Source organism: Sinocyclocheilus anshuiensis, unplaced genomic scaffold, assembly GCF_001515605.1.
Source record: "Sinocyclocheilus anshuiensis isolate Anshui unplaced genomic scaffold, SAMN03320099.WGS_v1.1 scaffold1900, whole genome shotgun sequence".
NCBI classification, from domain to species: domain Eukaryota; kingdom Metazoa; phylum Chordata; class Actinopteri; order Cypriniformes; family Cyprinidae; genus Sinocyclocheilus; species Sinocyclocheilus anshuiensis.
The window spans coordinates 21,199-43,196 of NW_015555826.1; the positions used below are offsets into that span (position 1 = coordinate 21,199).

At 36.6% G+C, this 21,998-nt stretch overlaps 1 protein-coding gene across 1 annotated transcript in view; it reads left to right on the forward strand.

Moving 5' to 3' along the window:
* The window catches only part of LOC107675313 (C-1-tetrahydrofolate synthase, cytoplasmic), a gene marked incomplete at its 5' end in the record, with an annotated part of 36,178 nt that extends 17,029 nt beyond the window's left edge, over positions 1 to 19,149 (forward strand). Inside the window, 17 exons of the mRNA XM_016469614.1 lie at positions 1,419 to 1,503; positions 1,757 to 1,803; positions 1,885 to 1,992; positions 7,054 to 7,128; positions 7,259 to 7,361; positions 7,572 to 7,648; positions 12,793 to 12,933; positions 13,020 to 13,088; positions 13,289 to 13,400; positions 13,905 to 14,044; positions 14,247 to 14,288; positions 14,594 to 14,694; positions 15,775 to 15,952; positions 16,136 to 16,243; positions 18,118 to 18,270; positions 18,542 to 18,647; positions 18,742 to 19,149. Coding sequence (XP_016325100.1) covers positions 1,419 to 1,503; positions 1,757 to 1,803; positions 1,885 to 1,992; positions 7,054 to 7,128; positions 7,259 to 7,361; positions 7,572 to 7,648; positions 12,793 to 12,933; positions 13,020 to 13,088; positions 13,289 to 13,400; positions 13,905 to 14,044; positions 14,247 to 14,288; positions 14,594 to 14,694; positions 15,775 to 15,952; positions 16,136 to 16,243; positions 18,118 to 18,270; positions 18,542 to 18,631 — 1,629 coding nt within the window. The remainder of the gene's footprint in view (positions 1 to 1,418; positions 1,504 to 1,756; positions 1,804 to 1,884; positions 1,993 to 7,053; positions 7,129 to 7,258; positions 7,362 to 7,571; positions 7,649 to 12,792; positions 12,934 to 13,019; positions 13,089 to 13,288; positions 13,401 to 13,904; positions 14,045 to 14,246; positions 14,289 to 14,593; positions 14,695 to 15,774; positions 15,953 to 16,135; positions 16,244 to 18,117; positions 18,271 to 18,541; positions 18,648 to 18,741) is intronic.
* Positions 19,150 to 21,998: the final 2,849 nt, after the last annotated feature.

Here is a 21,998-nt window from a genome sequence, read left to right on the forward strand (position 1 = left end):
GCATTACAATACAATTAATTTGTTTGACAGAAACTTTCCTTAATAAATCGTTATCTGACCGAGATCTTCTGTGCTCTAAGTCACTCACAAATCTTTTGACAGTTCAATAATCTCTATTTGCCTTTTGCAAGACATTGCATCGTTTCATACTCTTCATCTTCAGAAAGATCTTTCTTCCTCACCATATTGCATGAGAACTGTAACTTGCTTAATAATGTGGAACAACCTCTTTAAGTAGGGTTTCCATTTACCTAAGAAGACCTGGCAAACTATTGAACAAACCTGTCTGAGATTGATACCAGTTATCTAAAAAGATGTGAAAAACAACACAAACAAAAATCTGACTCTTTATTGTACCGAAATCCTATTGATATGTCACTTGCATAATAATTTGGAACACAGTGTATATAATTATTGGCAGATATTTAGTCGTCCAAAAATTGGGCTGGCAAAGCAAAAGCAGTATGTTCAACTACTGGAAGGGGCTATCCATGAAATCTGAACTATTCATTATTAAACTGTCCTCACATCATTTACTATTGAGTTTCTTTTTAGAAGATTTTACACTTAATAATCTGAAATATTTTAAATCAGTAATTCCTAGGCAATTCAGTGTTTGCTTTTAATTTCTCAGAACACAGTTCTGAGTGCCAAGCATTTCCTTCAAGCACAAGAACCTGGGAAGTGGAATATAAATTACACCCAACTCAACCTACAACGGCCCGTTCCAAGGTTAGATACATGTTTTCCTTTTTAGCTATGCAAAAGTCAAAAAAAAAAAAAAAAGATAACCACTGCCAATGTGGTTCAGTAAGTGTGTTGACATCTGATGATAATTTACAGTGACCATGCACTGTCAAGCTCCAAATATATATATTGCATATATTGTATGCACTAATGTTACATTTCTTTTCTGATTATCGTTGGCAGGGATTTTCAATTATCAACAATTCCTTTATGTAAACAGCTGTTTCAGTAGTATCAGTTTTGTCCTTGTCATTTTAATAGCTTGTTTGTTCATTTTTCGTCATGCAGTGATGTCACTATCTCTCGCTCCTGTGTACCTATACCCATTGAATGTCTTGCTGAGGAAATTGGTCTTTTCTCGGATGAGGTTGAGCTCTATGGCAGGACCAAAGCCAAAGTCCAACTGAAAACGATTGATCGACTGCAGGCTCAACCTGATGGCAAATATGTGGTTGTTACTGGGTATTTTTTTCCCTCCTTGTATCTCTTTTTCTCTGTCTACATCAAGTGTTATATTTCATATAGATGAAAATTAAATTCGCACTTTGTAAGCTTGCATATAATTGTATTGGGTTGGAGGTATTGATACTTGTGCTAAGTAACATTTTGTTTAATGTAGAATCACTCCGACTCCTCTGGGTGAAGGAAAGAGTACAACTACAATAGGGTTGGTTCAAGCACTTGGGGCTCATCTCAAACTTAATGCATTTGCATGTGTGCGCCAACCATCCCAAGGTCCAACGTTTGGCATCAAAGGTAAGTAATGCTAAGACAGTCAAACCATATATGATTGATTACCTCTAAAGTGATGTTTGATCAAACAATGTGCAAAAATAGTATACAAGTTTGATATATCAAGTTTTGTTTACTAAACTTTTGCTTTATAGTACCACATGGCAAAGGAAGCAGTTTCTGTACAATTGTGATCGATTTTTTTTTTGGTCAATTTTCATAACAGTGTGAGCAACTACTGAAAATTAAGTTTCTACCTTAACTCTTATATCTGTAGGTGGTGCTGCTGGTGGTGGCTACTCTCAAGTTATTCCCATGGAAGAGGTATTCTTTTTGCATCATATTCTTGTTTGATTAATAAGGATATATAAAAACATATGTTCAGTGATGGTCTTCTCTTCTTAGTTCAATCTTCATCTGACTGGTGACATTCATGCCATCACAGCAGCCAATAACCTGGTAGCTGCTGCAATCGATGCTCGTATGTTCCATGAAGCCACCCAGTCTGATAAGGTATAGTCTATGTTCATTCATTTATTGGTTCATTCATTGATATCGCATTCTGATGTGATCAGGGTTGAATTTTTGTTCAGGCTGTCAGTTAATTAGCATGTAATTAATTAGACAAAACAATAACTGATCTTGTTAATTGTAAATCTATATTTACTGATAAAACTCCCCTCAAACGCTCTAAAGAAAGAAATCAACAATATTACATTGTTGCAGACAAAAGCATTTCTGTCTGCAACAATAAAAAGCTGCAAAAAATAATATTCCTAATGAGTATTTTTGCCTAATTTTCCGGTTAAAACATCTATCCTTGAAACATGATACATTTACTTTAGACACTGGATATGATGGTTAGTTTTCAGAGAATATCTTTAATACAACTGTATTTTGCCTTACTGCAACAGCAGAACAAGACAAGTGGAAAACTGCCAGTGCAATAAGACAAAACACACTTTTTCTTTTTTCTCTCTCTCTCTCTCTCTCTTTTTTTTGAAAACAAATAATAAAAATACAGTTGAAAAACTCCAAATCCATTTTTGCAGTGTGTAAGTGTGTTTGATTTAATATTTTTCTAAGATAGAAAAACAATATATGTATGTGTCAGCAGGCACAATTTTTTATATTTATTTTTGTTTAATTTAATCAATATAATTGAATTTACTTGAAAGCCTTAATTATGTAGATGTATGCCATTCCAATATACAATATATTAGGGGTGTAACGGTACACAAACATGGCGGTTCGGTACATACCTCGGTACAGCAGGGGGAAAAACTAAACATACATTTTTTTTTTTTTAATTAAACAGTGGTTTACTGAACAAATTGCTCTTTCTTTAAATAAATGTAATTATAATTAAAATTTCAACTGTATTTTGCCTTACTGCAACAGCAGAACAAGACAAGTGGAAAACTGCCAGTGCAATAAGACAAAACACACTTTTTCTTTTTTCTCTCTCTCTCTCTCTCTCTTTTTTTTGAAAACAAATAATAAAAATACAGTTGAAAAACTCCAAATCCATTTTTGCAGTGTGTAAGTGTGTTTGATTTAATATTTTTCTAAGATAGAAAAACAATATATGTATGTGTCAGCAGGCACAATTTTTTATATTTATTTTTGTTTAATTTAATCAATATAATTGAATTTACTTGAAAGCCTTAATTATGTAGATGTATGCCATTCCAATATACAATATATTAGGGGTGTAACGGTACACAAACATGGCGGTTCGGTACATACCTCGGTACAGCAGGGGGAAAAACTAAACATACATTTTTTTTTTTTTAATTAAACAGTGGTTTACTGAACAAATTGCTCTTTCTTTAAATAAAGTTATAATTCAAATTTTCTTAGGGATAAAAATCTACCTTGGCTTATGCTCTAAACTATAGTGAGCCCTTTTACATTAGGCCTACTATAAGGTTACAGTTAACAACAGAGCCCAAACTTAAATTTAATTATTATTTATTTTTAAATATAACATGCAACACTCAACTTAAAAAAAAATGTATGCAAACATGTAAATTGCACATAATGCAGTTTTTAAATAAACTTCTAAATGATAAAAATTCTATTTGTTGTTGAAATATATTCATTTACACAGTGCCTCTCATAACTCGTTTCTTAAGATTTATTTAAACATTAAATAATTAAGACATCACTAACAGGTAACGAATAATGAGTATATAGTCTAAAATTTCACAAAATGCTCTTCTCTAGACTTCATTTATAGCGCACTAACGAGCTGTGGACACTGATGACTGCCTGAGGTAAATGAAATGCTATGTGCCATTTTGTTTACAAGCTGTTTTATTGCCATCTTTCCGCGGTTGAAACACTGATTGAGTGGCATACATGCGGCATGAGATGTTCATTCATGTTTAATTTCGCGTTAAAACTAGTTGTAAAGAGGAAGAGATGATCGCGCTGCCGTTTGAACTGAGGCGTTTATACAGCGATCTGTCGCCACATCAAAGAGCGCCAAGACGGCATTTATTGTTTGAATTTCCTGAAAAAAGGACATAAGTTGAAAGATGAGACTTTGATTCTTATCAAAAGTAACAATATATAAAACTGGAAGTTTACAATGGTTCGGTACACATGCGTACCGAAACGAAGGACCCGTACCGAAAATTTTCGGTACAAATATGTGTATCGTTACACCCCTACAATATAAATGTTGGAATATTTTAATTTTTTTTTTGTAAATATAAACAAATTTTAATATAATAAATATAAAAACATTTTAATGGCTACAACACACTCAAAAAAAAAAAAGTTGTGATGGGGTATGTTTACAACTGTTAACTTTAACTTAACTTTATTTTTACCTTACCTTGCATGACCTTTCCTTTTAAGTACAATTTTAATCATTTCTGAAATGAGGATAGTATTTGCTGCAGTTTTGTGAGTGGAATTTTTCTTGTTTGATACAAGACCTCACCTGCTCAACAGTCCGTGTTCATAATTATCTTGTTCTCCTTTTCACGTCGTGCCATACATTCCAATTTGTGTCTACGAAACCAGGCTGTTGTTGCACATGCAGAATGACACCTGGCATGTTGGCTTTTACACCTGTTGTGGATAAAATTCTGGGTGGTCCCTTTTGTCTTAGACATGGAGAATTCTCTGTCTGTTTTTCCCAAAAACAAGTTGAAACGTGGATTCACATGACCACAGCACACATTTCCACTGTCTTTCATATGATATGATGTGAGCTTAGGCCCAGAGAACTCAGTAGCATCTCTGCATGGAATTCATGAATGGCTTCTCCCTGCATAAACAATTCCAGTTGCATTTCTTCATGCAGCATTGTACTGTGTTAAGTGACAATGGTTTTACAAAGTACTCTCGAGCCCATGTGGCTATATTTACCACAGTAGCATGATGATTTCCCATGCAGTGCCATCTGAGAGCGCGAAGGATACACACATTCAACAGAGGTTTCCTTCTTCCTCTGTACAGACTGAGATTTCTCCAGATTCCCTTAATTTTTTCACATTATTATGTACAGTAGATGATTAAAGACCTAAATGCTTTGCAGTCTTGCATCGAGAAATGTTATTTTTGAAAGGTTTGAATGATACTTCGGTGGATTTTTTTAAAAACCCAATTATGATACCCTCACCTATTACCAATTCACCTGCTTATTGTGGAATGTTTCAAAAACAATTTAACTTGGATATTCCATAACCTTTTCACTTATATTTTGCTGCTTTTTTTTTTTTTTTTGAGTGTTGTAGCAATCAAAAAAAAAATTTATGTGTTTTTCAGTGAAAACTTTGGAAATTGCATTTTACAAAATGTGTACAATTTTTGGAAACGGGATTGTAGATTTCATCTTAACATGCCCACTATTACCACTTGTTTTAGTAATTAAAAATGCCAGTTCATTGCTTACTGTAACCTACATACATCCTGAACAGTTACTGTGGGTAGGTCACCTTAAGTAGCCCAGCTATCAAATATTGCATGTACTTTTTAGGCAAAATCAGCAAGTATTTAGGCCTATATAATTTTTTATTTTAAGTCTGAATTTTAAATGAACAAATGACAATTGTGAGTGAGTCACAAAACTGCTAAAAAAAATTGACTTTGGAAAGTCAAAATGAATTGTTGTCAAATCAATTATTCCACTGGACTAAGCTTCTCTCCTTACTTAAATACATATTCCAGTCAGTATTCAGAGTGTTGCCTTAAAAGGTTTGTTCCCCTTTTCAGTCCGTTATCAGACTCAAAATGCAAACTATGAAATACAAACACAAACACTATGGCAAAATTCATTATCCCCACGTTTCTTTATTGTTGATATTTTTCTAAAGCAGAACTCTTATATTGCTTTTATACAAGACATTAAGATCTGGTCTGTGTCCCTAAATGTGGACCTTGTGTGGTGATCAACATGAGAAAGTGTTAAAGTGCCCCTTTTATGCCTTTTCGAATATTACCTTTCATGCAGTGTGTCATGTAGCTGTATGTGAACATAAACTATCTGCAAAGTTGTGAAGCCGAGAGTGCATGATAAATAAAGTTATTGCCTAAACAAGTCGTCAGGAATTCGAATCTTATTCTGTTACGGCTCTACGTCATGAAGTAACACAGTTGCATAATGTCTGCCCATGTTCTACATCGCCAACTTGCCCGCCCACAAACAGTAAAATTTCTGTGTGGTTAACATCATGTCGAGAAGACTCTGTATAGTACGCTGTGAGAGTAAATTTGTTTTATCACATCTTATAATTACCACAAACTTGTTAACACTTGACATTTACCACTGAGAAACATCCTGCTCCAGTCGTGCTTGCGAATCAGTCTCTTGTCGATCAGCCAGTTCAACCATTTCATCATCAGACTCCAGCTCGAATTGGTAAAGTACAATCGATACTATCTTTTCTATGTATTGACAAGTCTCCAGGGCTGTCATTCCGTCATGGCAATGGGCGTTTTGTTTCCAACACGCGCTGTACGCGGTAAACCAATCCAGAGCCAATCTCTGTACGGCTCTGAACCAATCACAAGGGACTGCGCCATCTGACCAATCACAGCAGTCGCAGTGAGGGCTCACGGAAAGGAGGGGTTTAGAGAGACTGATTCTTTGAACTAGTGATGGGAAGTTCGGATCATTTTACCGACTCGGACCTTTGAGTCTCGTTCAGCAAAATGAACGGATCTTTTTTCGAGTCATTTCGTTCATTTCGTTAATTTTAGCAAAATATAATTAAAATGTTACGTGTTACTTCCCTAATACGTCTACTACTTACGCAAACGTTGATCACACTACAAACAATACAAAACTGCTATAAGAAACAGAAAAGATTAATTCATTGTTTACGACCTTGCATGCATGTAAACCTGTTTTAGGAGACTCCTAAAACAATATTAGCAACCTTAAAAATGGCATAATAGGGGCATTTTGAGATGACTTAATGGTGAGAAGATGAGCAATTTAAATGTGTCCCTGCACCAGTGTAAATTATTATATTGTCTGCATCACATTTTAAGAACTGCTTATCCTGCAGTTAAAGTCCAAATCAACAGCTAAATATCATTCTATCAATGCACTAGGCTCTCTTTAATCGGTTGGTACCCTTAACTGGAGGTCAGAGGAAGTTCTCCCCAGTTCAGATCAACAGACTTGAAGTAAGAATAATGCTTTTTTTTAATTTATTTTTTTATTTCATATCCTCCTCTCTAAGCTTTACATTAGATTTGCTCTTGCATTGTCTTACTTTCTGTAATTTTATATGTTTGATGTTCCTTGTACTAATAGAAACTAGGTATAAAGAAAACGGACCCCAGCACGTTAACAGAAGAGGAAATCACGCACTTCGTGAGGCTGGACATTGACCCTGAATCCATAACTTGGCAGCGAGGTGTGATAGAATGCGTAATGTTGTTTTCATTGTTCTTATACTATAGAGATGAATAAGCTGAGTGAATAAGCTGAATGAAAGCTGAGTGCATCTTTAATACTAGAACATTTGTGTAGATTGCTATTAGTTTTGATGTTACTGAACATTATACATTTGTAGAGTGTATACACATTTGGGTGAAATGTAAATCTTTTGAAAAATGTTTTATAGTGCTGGACACAAATGATCGGTTTCTGAGAAAAATCACCATTGGCCAATCTCCAACTGAGAAGGGCTTCACCAGAACTGTGAGCATCACACACATTACCAAATGCTTTACATACTGATGAATAAGTAGACTTGATTAATTAATTTTATAAAGCCTGTCCAAAAATAAACTGCATAAAATTTATAATGCCAAAGATGGTTGTAGCTTCTAATATGCAAATGATTGAGGCCATTAAAACAGCTTTTTATTTATTTATTTTTTTTGTTCGGAGCAAAGTACTCTATGCACAAACATTGTTCAAACATTCTGTTTGTTCAAATGTTATATTTGACTAGCCAGACACGACACAGCACTCATGCCGCAAATCACTGCAATAGCCAAATACGTCCACCTGATTAACATACGCAGCAGAAGAAATATGTTCCTGTGTTCTTGTTCAAAGACCTTAACTTTTTAATAGCTCAGAAGTTATAAGTTAACATTTATTTCTTTCCCATGTGAGCCATGGGACAATGTCTTGTCTTTCTCCAGTACCGTGCAGTATCAAATGTTACCAGTCTGCATTGTTGCCTGGGGGATAGAGCAAAAATTTTAAATCTTGATATTTTACCACTTAATGGTTTTTTACCAAATTAACACAAAAGGAATATTGAAAAAATATATATGCACATAAAGGTACAAAAATAAAAATATGAAAAATATAAAAAAATGTCATCTTCCTACAAATAGTTGTGGCTGTTGCAACAAAGTAAGTTTAAAAAATAAAAAAAGCATTTTATAGAACAAGTGAACTAGTATGCATTTACACTCCAAGACTTGATGCACAGATCTATTTTGACATAGATCTGGTGACGGATTCATGAAAATCTTAAGCAATAAATTAAGAAATTTCTTAAGATAAATTCCACGAAGTTCGTAAGAATGTTCTTAAGTGCAATTCTTGAAAAATTCTTAAGTTCTCAAATATATTCTTAAGAACATCTTATTTTTTTTCTTAAAATAATAACAGTCGTTATCTGAGTGAATACATGATGCACTGATAAACTCACACTTTATTGTCTTTTTGCGCTTCCTGCAGATTACCCTAATAATCATAAGCACGCACACTACTTTCGTCTCGAGTTTGACTGGCACTCAGCTTCACGTTTTTAATGCGGCGTGTTTTTGAACAGTTACTTTTAAATAGCCTGTCTCAAGCTGCAGCGATATGTTTCATTCATTTTTGTACTGTTTTTTGCACTCTCATCCGAGTGAACGCTTCCGGTATGTGTGTCCGCGCTTTTACAGCAAACGCGTCCTGCGCATTCATATGCGCTTAATACTGCCAAGGATTGTCGTATTTATAGGCTAAAACTAAAAGCGTTCAATTAAAGCTCCCTATCTGACTCGTTTTAGAGTTGCTACTGAGTTTTGAAGTCAACAAAAAGTAGCGTCACACATAGGCCAATCATGACCGATCATTGTTTACATTATCAGTCATCGCTGTCACTTCAGAAAACTCGTGCACATCCCTACTAATTATATGTAGCTAGTGTTGTTGTAATGCTTAAATATAACAATTTATTTGAAATAACCCAATAAATTCATTAAATAATTCTTACTGTTTGGGATTTAAGACAAGTCTGGGGCTGTCCTAAATTTAAGAAGTTATTTACGACGATGCCTACATAGCCTAATAAGCGCTCGAGCACACACAAAAAAGGCTTGCCACAGCGCACCGGCAAATATAATAATTATGAATGTGTTAGGGAAAAACAGCAAGTACACTGCATTAACGTTTTAATAATTTATTGTTACACTAGTGCTTTCTGTTTTCGGTTTAAGAGATGAAGTCGGCTACACGGACTCGTCATCTCCGCAGTATGCGCCTGTATGCATGTTTCATACGGATTACATAATCTGAGAATATTTGTTTTCTATTTGAATTTGTTTCGTTTAAAAGTTTCACTGTTCACAAGTTCACAGAGTCCGAGACGACAGAAAGCGCATCCTGTTTGCTTTCATTATTTAACAAAAGCGCAACGTTTCGTTGTTATTCTGAGTGCACACGAATAAACATTTACAGTCTTTACAGATACAAAAGATGCATTAGCCTACTCTTATCTGTATGACCAAAAATGACGAAGTATTTTAAGAGCCAATGATCGCACCGGCGCCTCCATCTGTCATGCAGTAGCCCAAGCGCGCTACTGTTCAGCTTCCACACTCCGCACAAACACGTGAACAGCGCACTTTTTTCTAGGGTAACATTAGATTGAGCTGCAATGTAAAGTTGCTACTGCATGCATTTTTCAGATGATAAGCCATATTTGAGGTCGATGAATGTTAGGAGAGCATATGGATGTCCTGCCCGATGTACTAATATTACCACATAGACCAGCCGTTAACGATTTGTCCGTCACGGACTGCGTGATTTCGCCACTTCATGTGGAATTTTTTTTTCTGCGACTAATAAAATGTTGGTAATATGCATATAAACAGCCTTTTAATTAGCAGAGTAGAATAATCTCCCCCCCCCTACAATCCCTGCCGGTACGAGACCGACTCTCTAACCATTAGGCCACGACTGCCCCCATATATTAAGGATATAATCAAAAATTTGGAGTTGGGATAACCTCCAAACCAAAGCCGATACCTTTTTAAAAGCTCATTATCGTCAAATGTTTCTAAAACGTTTATATTCCGAGGTAGATTGCTGGCAACAGTCATTTTAGGATAGTTCAGATTTGGTCTTAGTGACTTAGGAGTCCTCTTCACTCAGCTCATGAAAAATGGGGGCAAAAACAAAAGAGTTGCGTTTATACTTTTGTTCAGTGTATATAGAGGTAAAAAGTTTGGATACATTAGGCTACTATTTTATATTTTTGCAAGAAGTCACTTATGGTCATCAAGCCTCCATTTATTTGATCAAAATTTACTTTAAAATACATTTTATGCAATGCTGATTTATTATCAATGTTGGAAACCTGCTTTTTCAGGATTCTTTGATGAATAAAAAGTTTTAAAAAGAACAGCATTTATTTCAAATATAACTTTTGTAACAATATACACTACAGGTCAAAAGCTTGAGGTCAGTTTTTTTTTTTTTTTGAAAGAAATTAGTATTAAGCAAGGATTTGTTAAATTGATAGAAACCGTGGTAGTAAAGATTGGTATTGTTAGAAAACATCTCTATTTTGAATAAATGCTATCTAATGCTATATAAATCAATGAACCCCCAAAAAGTATCACAGGTTACCAAAAAAAAAAAAAAAAAAAAAAAAAACAAACAAAAATCGCCAGCCTACACTTCACATAACAGGCCTGTAGGTGGCACTTGGGCTTCATTAACTATGATAGTTTCATGAAATAGTAAACGGTGTAGCCTATCATACATAAATACAAGTGAATTGAATACTGATTACCATTATTGCGACTTTTGGCGCTGCACGGTTTTGTGCAGTGCTTTTGTAGTCATTTAGCATCCATTTTCTCAGCGATGTAATTTGATTTATAAAATGAGACAAACCGCAGATCCAGATCGCTCCACACATGTAAGCTCGTCTGTCCCATGTAATTTTCAACTGATTTATGAATAAGAACGGAAAATGACCGCTCCATTTCACATTATTGTCCAATGAAATTTGAACCTCTTGTGCCAGTTCATGATTGGTTGGTGTGTATTATACATGACACGGGCAATGATGAATTATGTAATATTCTAAAATAATTAAATTGACACACTAGCCTTGATTATTGATGAAAAAAAGCGTAAAATATTGTTTAGTTTATTTTTTCCTTCCCACTCACTGAAAGAAGGTTTCCGAACAGACTGTGGAGTATCAGTCATTCAAGCAAAACCATGAGCAAAACGCAGGCAACCATAGCAACGCCTCAGATTGACAGACATGTTCAAATAAACAGGAATTTTCCGACTTTTGAGCGATTAATTATTGTTTTGTACACATTGTCATGTTAATTATAATTAAAATACATTTTGTTTTATTGACCACAATATCATTGCTATTTGTCTGAGAGGGGCACTTCTGAATAATTTTCAAAAAGGGCAGGGGCTTGAGCCCCCAAAGACCCCCTTCTGCACGTGCCTGAAACCAAGCATGTACTGTTTCTGAAGCCATTATCATAATGCGACTCACATGCACCCCTTCTGCACGTGCCTCTGCACGAGTCCTCTTCACTACTCCTAACGTTTCACATATTTAAGAGCTCATTTTAGCGCTAAAACGCTTTGTGAAATACTCTTAGAACAAAAATTTAGGAGTCCTAAATTTAGGACTGACACGCCCATGGTTTTTAAGATTTTCTCCTAAATCGGCGAGTTATGAGCTACTTTTAGCCTTAAGATGTTTTGTGAATATGTCTGGTTCATTGCCATGGTTATCACTGCCAGCCATTGCATTTTAGGATTAAATTCTGCATTTAAATATTATTCCAGAAACTTTGCAGTATTTAGCTAGTAGCACATGATAAATAAAACCTTTGCTCAAATTGTGAATGGGTATGAAAGCAAGCAAAGAGAGGTCGCTTTATAATCACTGAAGCGGTCAGCGTGAGTTCACTGTGCTCTGCACTTTTGCAAACACACTCTTATACTCAATTAAGTTGTCTGTACTTAACAAAAATCTCCTATTTAGATCATGTTTAAACTTTCTTGATCATTTATGCATTAAATGTATATTGTTGGCTAGATTGAGGCTTTGGTATGGTTGCAACTAATGCCATATCCCCTTATTTTATCTGTGTTCATTATTCCTAGTCCACTCTTGATTAAATGATTTAGAAAAATTAGTTACTTTTGTCAAACAAAATCCGACCAGCTTTGAGAATGCATTTGAACCTCCATGAACCTCTCCTGTTCAACCAAACTCAAGCCCAGCTTTGTTCATCCATTGAGCTTAGTATCAGTTTATCATGTGCTTATTTCTAATAACAACAGTCCCATCAGGGAATGCTTGAGGCAGAGTTTTTCTGAACAATGGTATAGTGCGTTCCCTTGTCTTGAATACAGTATTATTGACCTGTCAGACATTTTTTACCTTGATTTTCTGTGTTCACTGAGGTTTATAAATAAAATTTACTTGACAATTGAAATAGACTAAACATGCATGTTCAATCAATTCTAATAACAAGGAAACCAAAGCATTTTATCTTATTCTGTTAGCAGGCCAGGCCCAGTAACTTTTTGTATGTTTTTTTTTTTTTTTTGTGGTTTTGTTTTTGCAGGCCCAGTTTGACATCACTGTAGCCAGTGAGATTATGGCAGTTTTAGCTCTCACCACCAGTCTGGCTGACATGAAGGAGAAACTTGCAAAAATGGTGGTGGCCACCAGTCGCAGTGGTCAGCCTGTCACCACAGAGGATTTGGTGTGCTGCTGTCATAAGTCTCATTTTATCTGAAATGAAAATGTGTGGATGTTCGTCCTGTTTTGATTCTGTATTGTTTGTCTTAGGGAGTGTGTGGAGCTCTGACAGTACTCATGCGAGATGCCATCAAGCCAAACCTCATGCAGACACTAGAGGTGAGAGGAGTTGTCCTGGGTTGTGTATTTACAAATTACTATGCAAATCACCTAGATAGATCACCTTTAAAGATAAATTATACCTTATTCATGCTCAACTCCACAAGTTGCTTAAATCAGTTTCCCAGCTGTTTTCTTGTCACTTCTTTCTCTGGTGCTTTAGAGGTGTTTATTGAGTCTTTGTATGAACACTTGTTTAGGGAAACCCTGTGTTTGTTCATGCTGGACCTTTTGCAAACATTGCACATGGAAACTCATCAATCTTGGCTGATAAAATTGCTCTGAAACTAGTTGGACCTCAGGGATTTGTGGGTAAGTTACTCAAATCAAAACCATTTTTTTTTATTTGCATAATTTAAATCTATCTGTAAAGTGAAGAGCCAGAATAATTAAAAAACTTGTAACTGTAAAGTTGTTTAACTAAAAAGGAAACAATTTAGTTAAAAAAATGTGGTGTTAATTATTAATTTATTTATTTTCAAAATTATATAATTAATTTATTTATTTATTTATTTTTTACAAGATGCAAATAAACGCCCAAGTGAGTTTCAATACTCTATACAGACTTCAGTATATTGTATGCAGTATACACATGCTTGAGTTTTCTTACACCACGTGCATCCATCATATTGCAACATCTTTATGCTGTCTGCACTGGATGCATCAAAGCAAATGGTTCAAATCCAAGCACAAGTCAGAAATTAACTGAGATATCTGTTTACTGTACAAAATTGTGCAAAAATTGAATTGTTTGGTTGGTTGTCTTGGATCCCATCAGTGTGAATTCCTAAAGGGTTTATTGTTGTTTTCTGCCAGTCACCGAAGCAGGTTTTGGAGCAGATATTGGGATGGAGAAATTTTTCAATATCAAATGTCGCTACTCTGGTCTCAAGCCTCATGTTGTGGTCTTGGTTGCTACAGTTCGAGCACTTAAGATGCATGGAGGTGGTCCAACGGTGAGTCTGAGAATAACTCTCCTCTACTGTATAGTGGGAGAGAAAATACATAATTAAAGGAGAACATTGCCAGCATCTCAAACTTCCTTTCATATATACAGTAATTTATTTACTTTTTCATGTAGATTTTGTCCCACTTTTTAGACGTATTATTTTGTACAGGGAGTTGATAAATGTGCATTGCGTTGCATCTTTTCTGTAGGTCACCGCAGGCACGCCTCTGCCAAAAGAATATATTGAAGAGGTACTGTAAGATTGTTTAATGTGTTTTCTGCTAGTCTGTGATCTTATAGATAATGTAGTCTGGTGATTTGAGAAGCTAAAAATGTAGGTGTTCTAAAACTTCTAACTGGTAGTGCATACCATTACCATATGTATAAAATCACTCATAGCATTATGACAGATTTTGGTCATAATACCCACCCCATAACACTATAAAGTTTTGGGAGTGGCAACTGCATTTAACTAAAAGTGAATCACAGGAGTCACTCCAGAAACATTCCCAAAACTTTAATGTAGTACTGATAAAGTTGGTTTGAATTCTTACAGAATCTGGCACTGCTGGAAGCCGGCTGCAGTAACATGAGGAAGCAAGTGGAGAACGCTCAGCTTTTTGGGGTTCCAGTAGTTGTGGCTGTCAATGCTTTCAAGTAAGACTGCACCTGCTGATTAAACCTATACAATACAGATAAGATAAATATATAAGCTTTATGCAGAGTAGGGCAATTTGTGTTTTTTAATGTCTATAGAAATTTCTAATGCTTTGTGTATTGAGTTGTTTGTTACTGTTATACAATAGTTTACGGTGGACAGAAATGGTTAAAAAATGTAAGTAACCCAAAAAATCTAACATCTTTGTCACTACTGCTGCATTGGCAGCCCCGTAGTCTTGCTTTTAGTTTTCATTGCTGTTTAATAGGACTTGTGCTAATAGAATTAATTAAATGAATCTTGTCTCTGGCCTGTATGTAAATTTTACTGTCAGAACAATTCAAAAATCTTAAATTACCACCTTTGTGTTTCTGCGTGTCAGGACAGCCACAGCTGCTACCGCAGGCACTTGCTAAACACACATAAGGAAATCGTGCAACAGCATAACTAGAGCCATTCACACAGGGCATGTTCTTGCATTCAAAGCACAGTGGTCATCTAGTAAAAAATGCAGTAGTCTCAAGATACAATTTTCTCAACACACAATTAACCTGAACTACTACTTGAGTAGTTAGCCCAATAAGAAGTCTTCTGAAACCCTACAATGATTTGTGTGAGGAAAAAAATTTAGTAGCACTTTAGATTAGGGAACACTATTCACTCATTAACTAGTTGCTTATTAACATGCAAATTACTAACATTGGCTATTTGTAAGTATAGTACTTATAAAGCACATATTAATGCCTTATTCTACATGGCCATATTCTAGATCCCTTAACCCTCCCCAATACCTAAATATAACTACAGCAACTGCTTTACTTGCTATCGATAAGCAACAAATTGGGAATTTATTGAGGGAAAACTGAATCATATGATGTTAAAATGTGTAATCCATTGACAGCCCTATCATTTAGCCAACAACTTGTTTGACTGTGTGACTAGATTCATTTATTTTAGTGAAGTGCTTGGGAGAGATATTGAGTATCATTTGTGAATTAAGTTTCCAGACCATGTTAATCAAACTGCTGTATGGCTCATGTGCCATTCAAACTGAATCTTGCCATCTCTCATGTATTCAGGACAGACACAAAGGCTGAACTGGATCTGATCTGTAAACTAGCCAAAGCAGCAGGAGCTTTTGATGCTGTGCATTGCTCTCACTGGGCTGATGGCGGCACTGGTGCTGTAGATCTGGCTAGAGCAGTGCAAAAAGCTGCAGACTTACCCAGCAGCTTCAAATTTCTTTATGGCATTGAGGTAAAAAAAAATAAGAATGTTTGTGGTGTTGCATTATAATTTTTATAAGTGATAAATATATCAGTTTTATAAATTTGCAGGGTGGTATATGTTACACACAATATTAGAGGGATTACTCTGCAGTCATATTTTACAGATGTACACGTTCACACAGTTTGCTTATTAATTTCTGTTATCTTACAGTTACCTATTGTAGACAAGATCAGAATCATTGCGCAGAAGATCTATGGTGCAGATGATATTGAACTTCTTCCAGAAGCCCAACACAAGGTGGACCTGTACAGCAAACAGGTATGAATAGCGGATTGATTGTTGCCTATAAAGTAAAGCAGCTTTGACCACTTTTACAGATTGTGATGACTCATGTACATTACATTAAATTACAAATTACAAATTACAGAAAACTAGTTAACATTGCTGCGTGAGTGTTCTTACAGTCATGGCCAAAAGTTTTGGCACTGACATAAATTGTGTTTTGCTAATTTTGCTGCTTAAGCTGTTGTGGTGTTCTTTCACATTGTTTCTAGATTATTGTGTAGAGTGATCAGATGCATTTTAAATAATTGCTAAAATTATTTTAGTGTTCCTGTGGCTAACAGGAAAACCGCTTTTGGAGCGTTCTTGTGGCTCAGTGGTAGAGCATTGCGTTAGCAGCGCAAAAGGTCGTGGGTTCAATTCCCAGGGAACACATATACTGGTAAAAAATGTATAGCCTGAATGCACTGTAAGTCGCTTTGGATAAAAGCGTCTGCTAAATTCAATTCAATTCAATTCAGCTTCATTTGCCAAAAAATTAACTTTTCACAAAAAAACTAATTTCACAGTTTTTTGATCCTGACACAAAATGACCAGCTAACATTAATTGACTAATCATATCAGCAGCATATGTGAAAGTGTGAATGAGTACTAGTCAACTAAATCACTATCATATTAATTAGATAGTAAGAGCAGACTGAATGCTGTAAAAGGAGGGAAGAAGCGCTTCCAATCATTGTGTTCTTGTTAGCAATGGTTACCTCCAAATGGCCTCACATGCAAGGAAATTGCTACAAAGAATATTGCACCTGAAAGAACCATTTACCGGATCATCAAGAACTTCAAGGAGAGAGGTTTGACTGCAGTGAAGAAGTCTTCAGGACGTCCCAGAGTGTCCAGCAAGCACCAGGACCGTCTCCTCCTAAGGAGTCAGCTACGGAATCGTGTCACCAGCAGTGCAGAGCTTGCTCAGGAATGGCAGCAGTTTGGTGTGGGAGCATCTGCACACATAGTGAGGCCAAGACCTGTGGACAACGGCCTGGTGTCAAGAAGGGCAGCAAAGAAGCCACTTCTCTCCAAGAAAAACGTAAAGGACAGACTGAAATTCTGCAGGAAGTACAAGGATAGGACATCAGAAGACTGGTGCAAAGTTATTTTCTCCAACGGTGCCAACAGTGCAGCATCCTGAGACCATCCATGTGTGGGGTTGCTTTTGAACCAAGGGAGTGGGCTCTTTCAAAATTCTGCCATGAATTAAGAATGGTATCAAAATGTCCTGCAGGATCGACTTCTTCCAACGATCCATGAGCAATTTGGTGATGATCCGTGCATTTTCCAGCATGATGGAGCACCATGTCAGTAAATATTGACTCATTATATTTTTTTGCCAATAAACGCCTTTAAAACTTATGATATGCTTATCATTGTTTTTCAGTATACCGTAGAAACGTGGAAAAATTATCTACAAATACTGAAGCAGAAAACTTTGCAAAACACAAAATTTATGTTAATGACAAAACTTTTGGCCATGACTGTAGAGTGAATCTCTAAATATTTTTTACCTCTTTTGTAAAGTCATAGAAAAATTACCATGGATTTGATCAAATGTTATTTGTTGTGGTTTCCATTTATCACTGTTGAAGTTTACTCACCTATAATGATTTCCCCTTCTGAGAACCCCACAAATGTGAAAAGGAGCCATTATACCCCATTTTATTAATGGAAGCCTTATTTGGGGGGAGTGCGGACCACAAGTAATCAGCACAGAAACCACTATCATGGCTGATAAAACAGGGTTGGATAGTGGAAGTAGGACTGGGGGGTGTGGGGAGTCTGAACCTGGAATATTTGTGTCTCATTACAAATCCTTAAACGTAAGGTTGCCATAAAGCTTTTTTGTCTCCCTCAAGGGTTTTGCATGTCTACCCATATGTATGGCAAAAACTCATCTGTCTCTGTCACATGATGCTGAAAAGAAAGGTGTCCCCACTGGATTTGTTCTTCCAATTCGTGACATTCGTGCAAGTGTAGGGGCAGGCTTTCTCTACCCACTGGTTGGCACAGTAAGTAGCGTAATATGAACATTCACGTTCACAGTTTTAAACAGTAAGTATACTGCTATTTCGTTTATTAAATAAAAATAAAAAAATAAAAATAAAAAAAGGATTTTCTTGATTGTTTAAATAACTTGTATTCATTCATTCATTCCAGAAAAAATCTGTAATTATGTAAAAACAGTAGTAATTGTGATTGGTACCATGTAAAATAAATGTTATTTTATTATTATTATTATTATTGTTTATTTATGTTTATTTGTATTTTATTTTTTTGTAGATGCCGACTATTCCTGGCCTTCCTACTCGTCCATGTTTCTATGACATTGATCTTGACACTGAGAGTGGAGAGGTTCTTGGACTTTTTTAAATGAAGTGTTATTGGGGTATGTAATAATCTGTTATTTAAATGTAATGCATTGTGCCTGTAAAATGGTACATATTTTAATACAGCTGTAATGAATTATTTTCTTGTTTAAGATTACAGTTTGTGGCAGTCCACATAGGATTCCTTCAACTGGATTAAAGAGCTCATTCTTCCTCTCAGAACGGAGGTTGTTATTTGACAGAACAGATGTGTTGTCATAACTTTTGATATATTCTGATCTATAACATTTGTCTATTTTCCTAATGAAAATTTCTAATAAATATTTTTATCAGACTACACTACACTACACTACAATACACTGAGCAAATAAATGAAATTGTCCATGGCATGATCTGGTCCAAATATTTTTGTAAGAGGTTAAGTGCTTTTTTCTTTTTTTTTTTATTGTCATTTCTAAACTAATTTTGTAGATTGTCATTATCTCATAATAAATGTTTTCAATCTATAGGGTTTCTATCTATTTTTTTTTCTTCACTTGTCAAGTGCCAAATAAGAGTAAAAACTGACTTTGGTGAGTAAATGTAAATAAAACTTGCCATTGACTGGTAACTCTACACTAAACAATTGTCATATACTTATTTTTGATTCTGTTTGAATGCATTTACCTTGTGTATTTACCTAATAAATTGTAACTGAGCCTCAGATACAGTCTACTTCATCTGAGGGGCACTAATCCTCATGTGTAAAATCGGCAGATCAAAGTACTGCTGGGAGAGTGAGCACGCGGGACCTGTGCCAGCGTGGGATCACTCAAACCTGGTTGCTCAGCTCCATGACTCCACTGTTTCTTTCTCCGAGCTCGCTGAGAGATGAGAAACGGGACAGCGGGGCTGCCTTCAGTGAAGAAGGTGGTCCGCGAGCGGAGAAGAGCGAGACTCATGCTCTCAGTGAGAGCATTCCGTTTCAGTGCGTGCCTAGTCTCTCTGTGGGCGCTGCCCAGACGGGCAATGCACTCACTGCACCCTTCTGCATCATGAAGGGATTCCCTGCACAAGCCACACTCTTGGCGTCACATTTGCTACAATGTTGCTAGGAAATTGCTCCGAAATTTGTTCTTTTGAAGCGCCGGATAGCCTTAGGGGAAGGCTTCTTGCTTCTTGGTCTGCCAGGGCTTTTCTACGGTGACAGCTGCAGGCTGAGCTTCTTCCTCCAGCTTCTTAATCGCAGAGTCAGCAAAGAGATGATCTTGTCGCTTGGGATGGGTACCGAGAACCTGTATTTTTTTGGACCGGTAAGTAATTGGGTTGATTGGGTACCGGAATACTGATAAGCTTCAGGACAATCGATACTGTTATCTATACTTGCGTTGTTTTATCTCCGTATACTTCAATGTTAACGACGAATTAGAAGCTGCTGCTTGTCATTTCCCTTCACTGAATGATGTGGCCGACGTTTGCTTGACGTGCGTGTGATATCCATGCGCATGTGCGGTGTGTGTTTGCGTGCAATCAGTCATCGCGGCAAGAGTGAAACATTCGAAAGCGTGGGCTCACGTTACAAAACTAAGCGACACCAGTGTCAGATGCAATATATGCAGTAGTGTAATAGTGAACGAAGGAGGCAACAGTAGTCATATATAATGAAACATTTACTAACAAACCAACATCTACCTCAAGCAATGCACTGTATTATGTCTCGCGGCTCTAGCTCCAACTGAAACTCGCGTTGATTCGGCAGAGTTACACTCACAAGACTTATTCGCAATCACAAAAGTACATTATTTCTGCGTGCTTTGAAGCCTTGCCGGTTAAACGTTTTATTCGCGTGCTGTTCTGCCATGTGCTTATTCAGAGCGCGTACACCGGCCAGTCAAACAGCACCTGATTACTTGGTTATCTTAGTTAACGTCTGATTGCGCTAATTCTGTCAAAAACACACAAGGTTTACATTTAAACACAGTTAATTATGTCTAAAGTGAGTAAACAGTTGAGAGAGAAATAGATGTGTACAGCTCTTAAAGGGATCATATGATGTTGCTAAAAAGAACATTATTTTGTGTATTTGGTGTAATTAAATGTGTTTATGCGGTTTAAGGTTAAAAAAGCACATTATTTTCCACATACTGTACATTATTGTTTCTCCTCTATGCCCCGCCTTTCTGAAACGTGTCGATTTTTACAAAGCTCATCAGTCTGAAAAGCGAGGTGTGCTGTGATTGGCCAGTTATCCAGTGCGTTGTGATTGGTCGAATACCTCAAGCGTGTGACAGAAATGTTACACCCCTTACCATACTGTGATGATGCCGTGTTCCGGCCAGAGCGAAGAGACAAAAACATTAAAACCCATTATAAACGAGGCATTTTTTGCATCCAGTGGGGACATAATTACGGATTATAATGATTTATACTGTCTTTTTACGTGTTGCGTTGCATCGCGCCGTGTAAACATAAAACCATGTCTGCATTTGTGATCGGAGAAATGACGAACAACAAGCGCTACTCTACACTGCTCAAAAATTGCCGTTTGAATCATCAGTGGCAAATCCTTTAAATATGAAAAACGTACTTACAGTCTGTGAGTCAGAACAGCCGGCATTGTAGTCTACTCTACCAGGATCAGGAAACAGTCCTCCATAGATTTCTAGTCGTGTCCTCTTTTGGAAGGCCAAACAAAGTAGTTTCGCTTTCACAACGAAACACACAGCATCACACACGGCGGGCTAGAGTGAGCAGAGGCCTTGAGAACGGCGCGGCCGGTGGGCTTGCGGCAACCACATGTGATGACACATGTGAGTTGATGTATTTCCTCAGTCACACAGCGCAGATGTATTTCCTCAGCGACTTTCTTTCTTTGTGTGAACATTTGGGTGGTGTTATGCAAATCGTCCCACATCGTGACATAGACATGTGGGGGCGTGTTAGAATGAGCTGTTTTAGGTAGGCGTGGTTGACTCTTAACACAAAGAGAAAAATAACTCACTGCTCTTGACTGAAGAACTTTAATACAGTTGCTAAAGTTCAGCAGTAATAAAATAACTTGACATTTTTAACAACTTTTCACTTCATATCTTTTTGCACCAAATAGTATCGATAACAGTATCGATAATCAGTATCGGTATCGATAAAATGTAAACGATACCCATCCCTACTCGTCGCTGATGGAGAAAAATTCTGATGAAATAGCACTTTGGGCCGACTTATGTAGCAGTCGGCTCTGCCTTTTCTGGCGGGCTAGAGCGCTATTGGTTTGTGCAGCTACACAAATGTGAACAAATCAGGCTTCAGTAACAGTGTAAACAAGAGTTTCCCCTAGCGTCATACGCTGACACAATGGGAGTTCCTGTTCGATAGGGAAGCAGAGGGCATGAGCTGGTCAGTGACTGGGTCAGGATGGAGGATCTTGATGATGA